Raw genomic sequence first — 13,514 nt, 5'->3', positions numbered from 1 at the left:
GTCACCTCGCTAGAGTATGCCAAGCAGGGCGCTCCTTGCCTCAAAGACCTCCGCCACCTGCTATTCCCCAAAGGCAAGTGGAGGACTGCTATACCTGCTACCACGCTAACCATACTTCCCAACCCCCCGATAAAATTAAAATTTCTGTTTTCCTAGAAGGTAAACCCTGCAGGATGGAGGTAGACATGGGATCGGCGCTCTCAATCATCTCCTGGGACACTCTGAAGAAGATCCAGCCCAGACTGTCAAGGAAACAGCTCCAAAGATGCCACCTGACACTGCGGGACTATCAGGGCAAGAACATTCCGGTCCTCGGGAAAGGCAAGTTCCTCATTCAATTCCAAGCCTTTAAAGGCCATTTGCCTTTAGTGGTTGTTAATGGTGCCCTCCCCAGCCTGTTGGGACTTGATTGGTTTCCTTCCCTTGGCCTTAGTGTAACTGGGATCCATGCTGTCTCAACTTCTGACGTAGATACATTATTTTCTGAATTTTCTGACGTATTTAGCAGCGAGCTGGGTTGCTACTCGGGCACCCCCATCTCGTTTTCCGTAGATCCCCAGGCAATTCCTCTCTGCCTTAAGCCACGCAGGGTGCCTTTCGCCATCCGTCCTAAATTGGACGCAGAATTAGACAAACTACTTAAACAAGGGGTGTTAGAACCTACTGATTTCGCCAAATGGGAGACCCCCATAGTCACCCCACTCAAGAAGGATGGCAGTTTAAGAATCTGCGCAGACTATAAAACCACCCTCAACCGTTATTTACAGGTCAGCGCATACCCCGTCCCTGTTATTCAGCACCTGTTACACACATTCGAACCCGGCACCATTTTCGCCAAGTTAGATATGTCCCAGGCATACCAACAGTTCCCTGTTGATGATCAGACAGCTGAATTACAAACCATAGTCACACACAGAGGGGCATTCAAATGTAAGCGCCACCAATTCGGGGTCAGTGTGGCCCCGGGTATTTTCCAATCACTCATGGAACGGATTCTCCAAGGTCTCCCGGGGGTTGTCCCGTATTTCGATGACATCTTAGTCTCAGCTATGAGCCAACCTCAACTCATTCAAAGGGTCAGGACAGTGCTAGAGAAGTTTAGGCAGCATGGCCTGAAACTTAAAAGGGAGAAGTGCACCATCGCCACTAGGCAGGTGGACTTTCTGGGTTATAGGATAGACGCCTCCGGCATCCACCCAATTGAGTCCAAGGTGAAGGCCATCCACGAGGCACCCACACCAACCAACAAGACTGAACTACAAGCCTTTCTGGGGCTTCTAAACTTTTATGCCTCATTCCTCCCGCACAAAGCATCAGTCACTGAACCCCTACATAGACTCTTAGATAAAGACTCACCATGGCATTGGGGACCCAAAGAAGCCCACGCTTTCAAATCAGTCAAATCATTACTCACATCGGAAGCGGTTTTAGTCCAGTTCGATCAACGCCTTCCTCTGGTCCTGGCTGCTGACGCATCCCCTTTTGGGATTGGGGCTGTCCTAAGCCACAGACTCCCCAACGGCTCCGAGGCGACAATTGCCTTCTTTTCTAGGACCTTCTCCTCGGCAGAAAGGAACTACAGCCAAATCGATAAAGAGGCCCTGGCTGCGGTTGCTGCAGTTAAGAAGTTCCACGAATTCTTGTTTGGCCACCATTTTGAACTTGTGACTGACCATAAACCTCTCCTAGGACTTTTATCTGGAGATAAGCAAACCCCGCAGGTACTTTCACCCAGAATGACCAGATGGACTTTGTTTCTGGCCGCCTACTCATTCAAGTTGGTGCATCGTCCTGGCAAGAACTTGAGTCATGCCAATGCCCTCAGTGCTGCCCACTGCCAGTCCCAGTCGAGGACCCTGCACCAATTCACGCCATCTTTGAGGTCAACGAACTCAAACTTCCAGTGACAGCCGAAGACATCGCGGCGCACTCCAAAAAAGACAAAATAATCGCCCAGGTTCTGGACTGGGTGGGAAGGGGGTGGCCAGAAACTCAATGTACAGTTGATTTTGTTCCCTTTAAAACCTGCCAGCAGGAACTGTCGAGGCTACAGGGATGTCTATTGTGGGGCACAAGAGTAGTCATCCCAGCCACCCTTCGAGTACCCATCCTGAAGGTGCTTCACGAGGGCCATCCGGGCATCGTAAGGATGAAGGCATTGGCCCGCAGCTACGTTTGGTGGCCCGGCATGGATGCTCAAATCGCCAACTGGGTAAGCTCTTGCCAACCCTGCCAAGAAACCAGGGCTGCCCCGCCCGCCGCCACGCCCACCAGGTGGGAAAGTGCTAGTGCCCCTTGGTCTCGCCTTCACATCGACCTGGCTGGACCAGTGCATGGCAAGACTTTCTTGGTGGTCGTGGATTCCTACTCCAAGTGGATTGACGTGGCCTTGCTTCCCACGACCACCACCCAAGCAGTAGTCAAAGCCCTGACCCGTTTGTTTGTCACCCATGGACTTCCAGACACGCTGGTGTCTGACAATGGCCCGCAGTTCACGTCATATGAGTTCAGTATGTACATGGCTAATTTGGGCATCAGACATGTCCTTACAGCTCCCTTTCACCCCGCTAGCAACGGGATGGCAGAGAGAGCGGTAAGGTCAGCCAAGGAGGCACTCGCCAGGTTTGGCCAGGTAGACTGGCACTCTAAACTGTCTCGTTTCCTGCTTAGCCAACATACGACACCTTGCACCACTACTAACAAATCTCCCGCCGAACTTTTAATGGAGAGACGACTTAGAACCACCCTGGACAGGCTACACCCCCACTACTGCCCAGACACCCCTTTAGGGTCTGACAGTCTGGTCCGAGACTTTGCCTTGCAAGACCTGGTGTACGCCAGGAACTATGCAGGGGATCCTTTGTGGGTACCAGGCCAAATCGTGTCAGTCACAGGGCCAAGATCCTACAGGGTCCTCCTGGAAGATGGACGTTTGTGGCGAAGGCACGTGGACCAACTCAGAAGGCGACGCGCGGCTGATACCAACCCAACTCGACCTGCCAGTGCCAACGTCTCCCTGCCGGTGCCAGACGGAAGCTCCCTGTGGGACCCGGGCTTCCCCGACGAACAGGAAGGTCTACTGGAGAACCCGAGTTTCCGGCCAGGGTCACCGACTCAGCAGCCGAGCGTTCCAGTTTGCCAACCGGACCACGAGACTCGCCCGGGTCAGCCCGAGCAAGGGGACTCACCAACCTCGCAGGACACCGTGCCAGAGCAAGCCCATGCCCCGACGACCGTCGAGGCACGTCCCGAGGGTCTGGACTTGTCGCCAGCCAACAGTTCACCCGAACTAAGACGCTCTGGTCGCCAGCGCAGGCAGCCAGCTTACCTGCAGGACTACGCATGTTCCCAGCTGGGGAAAAGGAGTGTTATGTCCGTGGAACTGGTGGGGGTTCCCAACCAGGTCCGCTGTTTGAGCGGGAGCACCAGCCGCTCCCATTGGTTGGCTCCGTTTGACAGTTGGCTATATAAGCCGGCTGTCGGGCAGAGCCAGCCCGTTGTCGCCCACTAGTCTGCAAGTTAGCAAGCAGACGCGACAACCCTTTATTCCCCGCAATAAAGCCTTGTTAGTTGTACGCTCTGGTCTCATGCCTCTTCCTTACCATCGCTCCACAACACATTTCAAATTTCATGCTGTTGATTTGAGGAAGTCTACGCCTGCTCCTCCCTCAGACTTAGCTGTCTGCTAAACTGTCACTCTGCCTACCCAACCTTAGGCTGCAAATTCTTCATGTCTGCTCTCCCTTAGGACAGGGGTCTCCAACTCCTGGGCCACGGCCCACTACCAGACTGTGGCCTATTCAAAACCAGGCCATGGGAGAGATGGGTAAGGGCACGCAAAATGCCACTTGTGTGAGTGGAGGCACTTGCGCTTGTGCACAAAGCTCCAGTCATGTGACTGGCAGGTGCTTGCACAGAGTGGAGTTTCACACATGAGCACAAGTGCCCTCCGCTTGTGCCTCTTCAAATGAAACTATGCGTGTGTGCGTGCACCTCCATTCAAACATATACCATGCTGGGCCAGGCTGCCAAGCTGAAAAGGTTGGGGATTGATGCCTTAGGAGGCAGTTCTTTCTCCAACATACTTGTGTAACTTTTTGCATCCTGAATAATGTCTTTCTACAATATACAGGTCTATATACAGATTAACAGAGTTGGAAGGGACCTTATAGGTCATCTAGTCCAACCCCCATTTCTGACAAATGGCAGTCCAATCTCTTCTTGAAAGTCTCAAGTGATGACGCTCCTACAACTTCCAAGGTCAAGGTGTTCCATTGGTTGATTGTTCTCACTGTCAGAAAGTTTCTCCTTATTTCCAGGTTAAATCTCTCCTTGTTCAGTTTCCATCCATCTGGCCTACAGGTGCTTTGGAAAATAGCATGACCCCTTCCTCTCTGTGGCAGCCCCTCAAATATTGGAACACTGCTATCATGTCTCTCCTGGTCCTTCTCTTCACTTGACTAGCCATGCCCAGTAATTGTAACCGCTCTTCAAATGTTTTAGTCTTCAGTCCCCTAACCATCTTGGTTGCTCTTCTCTGCACTCTTTCTAGAGTCTCAACATCTTTTTTATAGTGTGGTGACCAAAAACTGGATGCAGTACTCTAAGTGTGGTCTTACTAAGGCTTTATAATGTGGTAACAGTACCTCACTTGATCTTGATTGTATCCCTCTGTTAATGCAATTTAGGATTGCATTTTGGCTACCGCTGCACCACTGTTGGCTCATATTTAATTGGTAAGACACTATGTTCTCCTCCTATTTCTTATTTTTGTCCCTTTTTATGTTCAGCATTTCAGAGGTCTCTGTGTATCCATGATGGCCTTTGTATATTCCTCCCATTTTTACCTCTTGTCAAAATTAGGCAGCTATTGTCTTTTTGGTACCTTCCCATCTTCAGGATTTAAAGCCATTGGAACTGACCTACCTCGCCCTTCTGAAATTCTGTATGCAGACATGAGTCTTCTTAGTACCTCATCTGCTTCATATTACAATTTCTAGACTGCTGGTCTATTCTTTGTAATGCACAGTCTCACACATGTCAGAGCACAACTACTTACTCCCTTTCTGTATTTTTACAATATGCTTAACCTAAAAAAGCATACAATATGATGGATATGATAAGGCCGATTATCACAGGCCGATTATATTCTATTTTTCTATTTCTTTGATTGTAGATTGCAGTAATCATATATCCATAGTTGGTGTTGAAGGAGAAGATATTGTTTTGGCACCATCAGTTGCAGGCAATGGCAGCCTAACAAGTATTTATTGGAAGAAAGGAGAAGATATAGTGGTTGGCTCCAGGTTCAGTATTCCTTCTGAAAAGGAAAAACAAAGATGGAGTTTTGATTCTTCCTCTGGCAATTTGTCTCTCAAAAACCTTTCAAAGGAGGATACTGGAACTTACACAGCAAAAATTTTCATTAATGAGGAAATCAAAGAAACCTGTTTTGATCTGAAAATACTAGGTAAGCAGCAATATGCTAGATCATATACTAAAGAGGTATAAAACATCCATTTTCATTTTAAATTAACATTACATGAATGCTTACATTAGCACAATGTAAAGTAACATGCCATATTCTGTACTGGTGTAATATAATTGTATTAATAGACTTTATAACTATAGAAATGAATATTTGACATAAATGTAAAACCCAAGAGAATTAAAATGTAAGTTTTTCACTTTGGTCAAGACTTTGTGAACTGACCCACTCACTCACATGCACATGATGGTGGTTTAGTGCAGGGGTCACCAACCTTTTGGATCTCAGGGACCACTAAATTCATAATTTTAAATTCCGTGGATATGAATAATAATATTCACTAATATAAATCCAGCGCACCACTCACTGAAGCACCTGGACCAAAAACAGAACTGTCCCAAAGCAAACCAATGCTAGTGTACAGAGCAATGGCCAATAGGTCCACAAGTCTCATTGTTCCCAAAGTTCCCAAAGATAAGTACACCAGGAAAATTAAACCTGCAATAGGGTTTAGGAATCAAGAAGACTCCAAAGCCCATAAGCAGAGGTGGTATTCAGCAGGTTCTGACCAGTTCTGGAGAATCGGTAGCGGAAATTTTGAGTAGTTCGGAGAACCGGCAAATAGCACCTCTGACTGGCCCTGCCCCCATCTATTCGAGTCCCAGCTGATCGGCTGGTTCTTCTTTTGTTGCTGTGCACAGGAGAATGGAGCTGGAAAGCAGGTTAGTGGGCTGGGGAGAGAATAGGGATTTTGCAGTAACCTTTTCCCAAGAGTGGGGAGGGAATTGAGATTTTACAGTATCCTTCCCCTACCGTGCCCACCAAGCCACGCCATGGCCGACCAAGCCATGCCCACAGAACCAGTAATAATTTTTTTTGAATCCCACCGCACAGTCCAAAGCAAGGCCGGAATTGCAAGGACCAGGAAACACACAGCTAGGAAATGAACACGTTGTTCCCAGCATTGCTTCCATCTATCTGCTGTGCTAAACAGCCAGCTTCTGGTGCATCCCATCAAGAGCGACAAGACAGAAAGCCACTGGAGGAAAAACTGTTCTCGTCTCCATTCCTAACCTGAACATTAGGTCTGAAATCAATGATTGGCTGGCAGTTTCAGGTTGTTTTTATGGGTTTGGGTTGCAACAGAAGCAGCCTTATACGGAACAGTTGGACATATCTAAAGTTGTGTTTTATCAAATTTAGACACTGCCCATCTCACTCTCTAAATGACTCAGGGCAGTACAGATAAAACCATAAAACCATATAAAAGAGACATAATTAAAAACAGAATTAAATGGCATTAAATTAAATTAGTTAAATTAGTTTCTACCAGGGATTGGTCTTATCTGGTTTCTGAAATACGCATTTCAAGGTAATTACACTGTGGTCTGATAAATGGCAAACATCAATATTACATTCTGTAATTTGATGATATAAAAATGTTATAACAAAATAATCAAGCCTAAAAAAGTTGTAATACGCACTTGAATAACATGCATTTTCTTTTGGTGATTACATCAGATGCCAGGAGTCTATTGAATACATTTTTACATATAAGTCTTAATTGTTTCCTTCACTAATGGTTGTTTTTTAATGCCCGGCAGATAGTCGTGCAGCTAAATTAAGCCATCTGTGAATGTTTAGGTCTTGGTGCCATCCCAACAGTTCATTAAAAAACAAAATCATATGCAATGAACAGTTTTATTTAACTGATGTACAAAGTCTTTGTCCACACAACTTAATAATTTAGAGTTTGAAAGCACTTTGATCAGGAGAGAGAGCTGAAAGACATATTTTTATTTTGAGTAGAAAAATGAGTACCTGTTCTAAGAAGTGTGTGTGTGTGTGTGTGTGTGTGTGTGTGTGTGTGTGTGTTTGGCTAAAAACTTAATTTAAAGGAAGCCATAGAAATATTGTCATGTAAACCTTATACATGTAACTCAAACTTCTATTTTATTTATCACTCTGTCCTTCTCTTGCATCTCCAGTACGGCCTGATATAAATTGCACTGTTAACAATGATACCATTCAATTAAACTGTACATCAGCAAGTCAGGATCTACCTCTGGCATACTCCTGGGATGTCAGCAGAAATGAAGAAATAATCTCTGTGAAGAATTCGGTTATTCAGCTTCAGAGGAACTCAAACCATTTTCAGAAAATTACATGTTATGTTGTAGCTTCCAATTCAAACGCCAGCAATTTCATCAATCTGAGTGATTGTATTATACCGGTAGAAGGTAGGCTTGGAGATTTTTATGGTTATAGTCTTTGCCTTAAAACTGTAATAAATACTGGAAAATTCATTGTTGAACAGTATGGTCAGTATGTGACTGCACCCAATTTTATGACCTTTTTTTTGTTGCTGCAGTCATTAAGCAAATCACCACAGTTGTTAAACAAGGCATCATGTGCCCATGATTTGTGATTTTCTCTGTAAGCTTGCCCATTGCCTTTCTTGTCGGAAGCCAGCTGGGAAGGTCACAAATGGTAATTTCTATGATTGTGGGATGCTGAAACTGTTGTAAATGTGTGATGATTGCCAAGCACCCAAATCACAATAACATGGCTGCAGGGATGCTATGACAGTTGTACGTGCAAGGACCAGTCATAAGTCATTGCTTTCAGCACTGTTGTAATGGTCAGGTTAGATAGTCCTCAATTTATGACCACCATTGAGGACGGAATTTCCATGGTTAAACAAGACAGTTGTTAAGTGAATTGCACCCAACTTCTGTAACTTTTTTGCTAAGTGGTGCAGTTTGTTAAGTGGTTGTCAGTTAATCACGAGGTTGTTATGTGAGTCTGGCTTCTCCCATTGACATTGCTTGTTGCAAGCTGGCAAGGAAGGTCACAAATGGTGATTACATGATCCTGGGACACTGCAATCAGCATAAATGCATGCTGGTTGCTAAGCACCGAAATTTTCAGCATATGACTGAGGAAATATTGCAATGGATGTAAGCGTGAGGACTGGTGGATATAAGCATGAAAACAATCAACCGATGGAACCACGTGCCCTCAGAAGTTGTGGGAGTGCCATCACTTGAGACTTTCAAGAAGAGATTGGACTGCCATTTGTCCGAAATGGTGTAGGGTCTCCCGCTTGGGTGGGGGGTTGGACTAGATGACCTACAAGGTCCCTTCCAACTCTGATTATCTGTTAAATCTTGTCTTGAGTCACTTTTTTCAGTGCTGTTGAAAAGTGAATGGTCACTAAATGAATGGTCGTAAGCCAAGGGCTATCTGTTGTCAATGGTTTATTTTCAGATTTATGAGATGACTGACATTGTGGAGATGTTCAGTCACTAAATATTCATTTCCCACAAAAGCAAAGGCAAACTGCTATTTAGGCTAAAAGGAAAAAAATGAAGAATGTAAGAATCTAAAGTGAAAGGGCACATTAAAAGGGGAGGGGCTTCATCAAATAACTGAGGCTGTCGTTTTGACCTGTTTGCCTCCCTCTTTCACATGGATGCTGTAGAATTGAGGGTCTAAGCTTCAATAGGAAAAAGTATTTCTTAAACCCATGATTTTCTTTTCTAGTCATAGTTTAAAGTATAAAAATTTAAAAGTTTAAAAAGACAAATTAGCAATGAAATCAACAGAATCTTTATTTCCAGAGATAACAAATAAAAAGCTGCTTTCACAAAAAGGGAACTGATGATATTCTGAATATACAGAATATATTAATCAGTAGGTAATACTCAAAATATACATATCAACACTGTTATGTGCTGGCACATGATAAAACATACAAACATCCTTGAAAACACACATATTCAAAACATGCAAAATATTTCTCTAAGTCCCTATTTTCATGTAAAAGTGATATTACCTTTTTCTTCTTTCTGGAGCAAATTTTCAACTAAAACTCTGGGCTATCCTAATACCCATTTACAAAAATTCCCTTTTTATGACTGTCATCCCTTAATTTGGGGAAGAGTTGGGAGTATAATGCAAATACTATATTTTTAAAAGGTAAAAATTAAATATAAGCAATATTTGAAATATATATTCCTGCACAAAGAAATCAACAGAAATATTACCAATTCTGTTTTGTCCCTCTGTTGAGATATTAATTCTGTAATATTGAAAATGATATACAATGACAATCTTTTCTAGCAGGAGCCATATAGCTCTCTATCTTTCCATGGCTGCGTGGTTGCTCTTTCAGATTCATAGCTCTTAATGTGTCAGTAAATTAAAATAGTCTTAAGTCAGTAAATGGTCTAAGAAGCAGTGGCATCAATGGGAAAAACCAAAACAGACATGACAAGAGATGTAGCATCATGAAACAAGCCTAGCTCCTTCCTTAAGTACATCAGAGTTATATAAAAATGCTGAGTTTGAATTGTGACATCATAGATTTACTGTATCTTGTCACCTTTTGACATTTGTATTATCCCATTTGTACAAAATGTCATGCAGGGCATTAGGCATTACTACCAGAGGTGGTATTCAGCAGGTTCTGACCAGTTCTGGAGAACCGGTAGCGGAAATTTTGAGTAGTTCAGAGAACCAGCAAATCCCACCTCTGACTGGAGATTTTAAAGTATCCTTCCCCTGCCACGCCCACCAAGCCACGCCCACAGAACTGGTAGTAAAAAAATGTGAATCCCACCACTGATTACTACACTATATCATGTGTATTAAAGTTGAATTTAAACTTTATATGAATCACTCATCCAGATTTCACTGAAAGAAAGGATAGAACACACACAACAGTGTTACAAAATCCTATAGATATGCACAGTTAACTTTGCTATCAACAATGCATGAATTCTACACGCTATCAATGTAAATTTTACAACAGAAAGAACTATCTTATGATGTTTACCAGCCAAAAGAAGCTGTGTATAGATTTTTTCTGTCCAATCTGGAATAAGAGAATAACAGAAATAGGCTCAGAAGTGATGTCTTAATAATATGGCAGTACAGGGAGTCATCAAATTACAACAGTTCAGTTAGTGACTGTTTGAGATTACAATGGCACTGAAAAAAGCAATATTTTCCCACTTACAACAATTTCAGCTTCCTCATGGTCACTTGATCAAAATTTGGCCACTTGGCAACTGTCATGTACTTATGACAGTTGCGGTGCCCCAGGGTCATGTGAATGTGAATTTTTGACAAGCAAAGTCAAGGGAAGCCAGATTCACTCAACAACCATGTTACTAACTTAGCAACTACAGTGACTCACTTCACAACTTCAAGAAAGGTTGTAAAATGGACAAAATTCACTTAACAACAGTCTTGCTTAACAATAGAAAATTTGTTTGCAATTCAATTCTGATCATAAGTTGAGGACTATCTGACAACAATTTAGATTCCCTGGAAGACAGGAGGAGGACTCAGCACTAAACAGCCCCTTCTAATTCTATGATTGTAGGAGACAATTCTTTGTTTGAATTATCTCATTTCAATTTGTATGTTTGTTTCTTCTATTATTATGTAATCTCATTTTCCCTCCTTTTATATGTGTACATTATTGTGTTCATATCTAAATAATTGTTAATTGAATTTTTTGGTATAAGTTGTATTCTGTTGCAATATAATTAATACTTATTTATGTTGTCTGGAAAACTTGAAAGATTCAGTGAAAAAAGCTAAATTTAACATTTTGGGCACATGAACATAAGGCTGTTTTCTGATTTTAAATGACTTTCAACATAATATTTTCAAATTTGCTTTTTAAGAACCTGTTCATCAATCAAGAAGTAGAATATCATTAATTGCAATAGCAATAATTCCAGTTCTAATGATAGTTTACTTCTACATAAGTAAGTGAATTTTTTGCTTTGACTACTTTTATTACTCTTTTTCTGGAAATAAACATGGAATTCTGAATTTTGTTCTAAGTTCACAGACCCAGGCACACACACAGACAGCTAGCAAGCAGAAGAAAAGCTGCTTAATACTGTGTAAATATAGGACAAAGTACTATACTTACAAGCTGTCTGTATACATTTTGTAAACACATTTATCTAGAGTAACCAAGTGCAGATTATGCAATGTATGCCTTAATTCTTAGAATTTAAGTAAATTACTTAAATTTCTGCTACTTTGCTTATACTATAAAAATCTTTCAGTGTTTCACTTCCTTCCCAACTTAGCTTTACCACTGCCTAGATTTCAGAACTGCATTTTCTCTCTGCTGGCTCTTTTCTGCAGATTCTTCTTTGGCTTCCGCTGCCTCAGGTTCCCTCCCGGTTCTTCTTTTTGGCTATAGTGTGTCTGGCTCCCTGCTTCCTTTGCTACATGTCCCATCTGATCTGCTCTCCTCACAGCAACATCTTCTGTCAAGCTAAAAGAAATCATCCTTCCTTTTGTCTACCTGCTGTAATTGTTGCTTTTAGTTCTTTCTTTGGAAACCTACAGTTATGAACAGCTTGAAAATAATTCTAAGAAGGGAAGAAGAAGAGGGAAGAAGAAGAAGGAAGAGACAGACGGAAGCCTGGCAAAGACTGAGCGCTGAGCGCTGACAGCAATCAGTCAGCACTTCCTCCCCCTGCTCCCTTGGTGCGCCCAGGAGGAAAGACTATAAGACTAAAACGCCAGCCCCAACTCAGACTTGTTTTTCTATGGAACTAATCCCACAGATACGTGTCTAGTGATTCCCCAAAATTGAAAAGACCCTTTTCCTCATGCACTCTTTCTCTCTCTCCCTTTCTCTCTTGGTCTTTCCTTTCTTTCTATAATAGTTATAAATACAAGTATAAAGGCAAACTGCTTGTTATAGTTATTAGGGTTTACTGATTAGACTCTCTTGGATATACAAAATTTTTAAGGTCTGTTAAATAGGGTTGTCTCAGATTAATTGGAACCTTAAATATTAATATACATTATAGGACAAAGGTATATATAGAGTGAGAAATTCTAGAGTTGGTTGTTTGCTTTAAACAAGTTTGATTTGATATGGTAATGATTTATTAGGGGTAAAATACAATTAACTCTGGTATATGAACTTAATATAGAGAATAATATATAATACATAATACATAATATTTGATAACATTCTATTGTATAATATCTATTGTATAGTATTGTATAGTATCTGATAACACTCTATTGAATTGGAATTTAACCTGCCTGAATGACAGATTGGGCCGAAGAAAGAGATCTAAAATAACTTGGTGTGTAAGCTTAGCAAATAGACTTGTAATCACACTTAAAGGGCTATTACATCGAATGGTGATTTGGGATAATATTCTTAACATTGTCCAATTGCAAAAACAAATCTTATCAGAGATGACTTCCACAACAACCACGGCCCTGAAAATGGGAAGGAAGAACACCCAGATCTTGATGACAACTTTGGCAACTGCCTCCCCAACAACGCAGAAAACTATAGAAGAGACCTTGACAGGATTAAAACAACCGACTGTCACTAATGCCAATCTACAAGTGACATTATTATCCCTGCAAGAATCAATGTCTAGAATGCAGGAGATTATGATTAGGAATCACAATGAGACCAGAGCTGATATTAGCGAACTGAAGGAAGAAATGGATAAATTAAAAGAGGAGATGAGAGCAGATATACAGAGAGTTGAAGATAAGGTTGGGACAATGCAATTGGCCATGGAAAGAACTGAAATAAAAATAAAAGAAATAGAGAGGAGGACAGAACAAGCGGAGAGGAACCTAGAAAGGACTGAGGAAGACTTTAAAAATGTTAATAGAGAAATGGAAGATTCCTTGGTCCAAACTTGAGATGGACAGAGCAGCTGCATACCTAAGGTTCCAAAATGTGGAGGAATCCAAAAATGAAGAACTAGAGCAATTAATGGCAGGTTTGTTGGCTGAACTAGTTGAAAAAGAGAAAGGACTTACTCAAAGAATTCGACGAAGTCTATAGGGTGAACACCAGTTATGCAAGGCGTCACAATTGCCCAAGGGAGATCCATATCCGCTTTTCAAGAAGATGCGTGAGAGACCTAATACTTAGAATGGCCAGAGATGAGAGAATATTATATAAGGGCAAAGAGATCATAGTTCTTAAGCAGATTCCAAGAAAAGTGAG

General features: G+C 42.2%; 1 protein-coding gene across 2 annotated transcripts in view; it reads left to right on the top strand.

Annotated features, from left to right (window-relative positions):
• LOC113444447 (uncharacterized) overlaps positions 1–13,514 on the top strand; it is a 37,810-nt gene that overhangs the window by 11,237 nt on the left and 13,059 nt on the right. Inside the window, exons 2-4 of one of the 2 annotated variants that reach the window (XM_026713224.2) lie at positions 5,177–5,470; positions 7,477–7,728; positions 11,188–11,271. In XM_026713224.2, the coding sequence (XP_026569009.1) occupies positions 5,177–5,470; positions 7,477–7,728; positions 11,188–11,271 (630 nt within the window). The remainder of the gene's footprint in view (positions 1–5,176; positions 5,471–7,476; positions 7,729–11,187; positions 11,272–13,514) is intronic. The other variant, XM_087926128.1, reaches the window with a different exon arrangement.

Source organism: Pseudonaja textilis, chromosome 2 (genome assembly GCF_049901715.1).
Source record: "Pseudonaja textilis isolate UNSWEBS1 chromosome 2, rPseTex1.2, whole genome shotgun sequence".
Lineage (NCBI taxonomy): Eukaryota > Metazoa > Chordata > Lepidosauria > Squamata > Elapidae > Pseudonaja > Pseudonaja textilis.
Note: the sequence above shows the minus strand (reverse complement) of the source record. Positions and strands in the feature narration are given on the sequence as shown.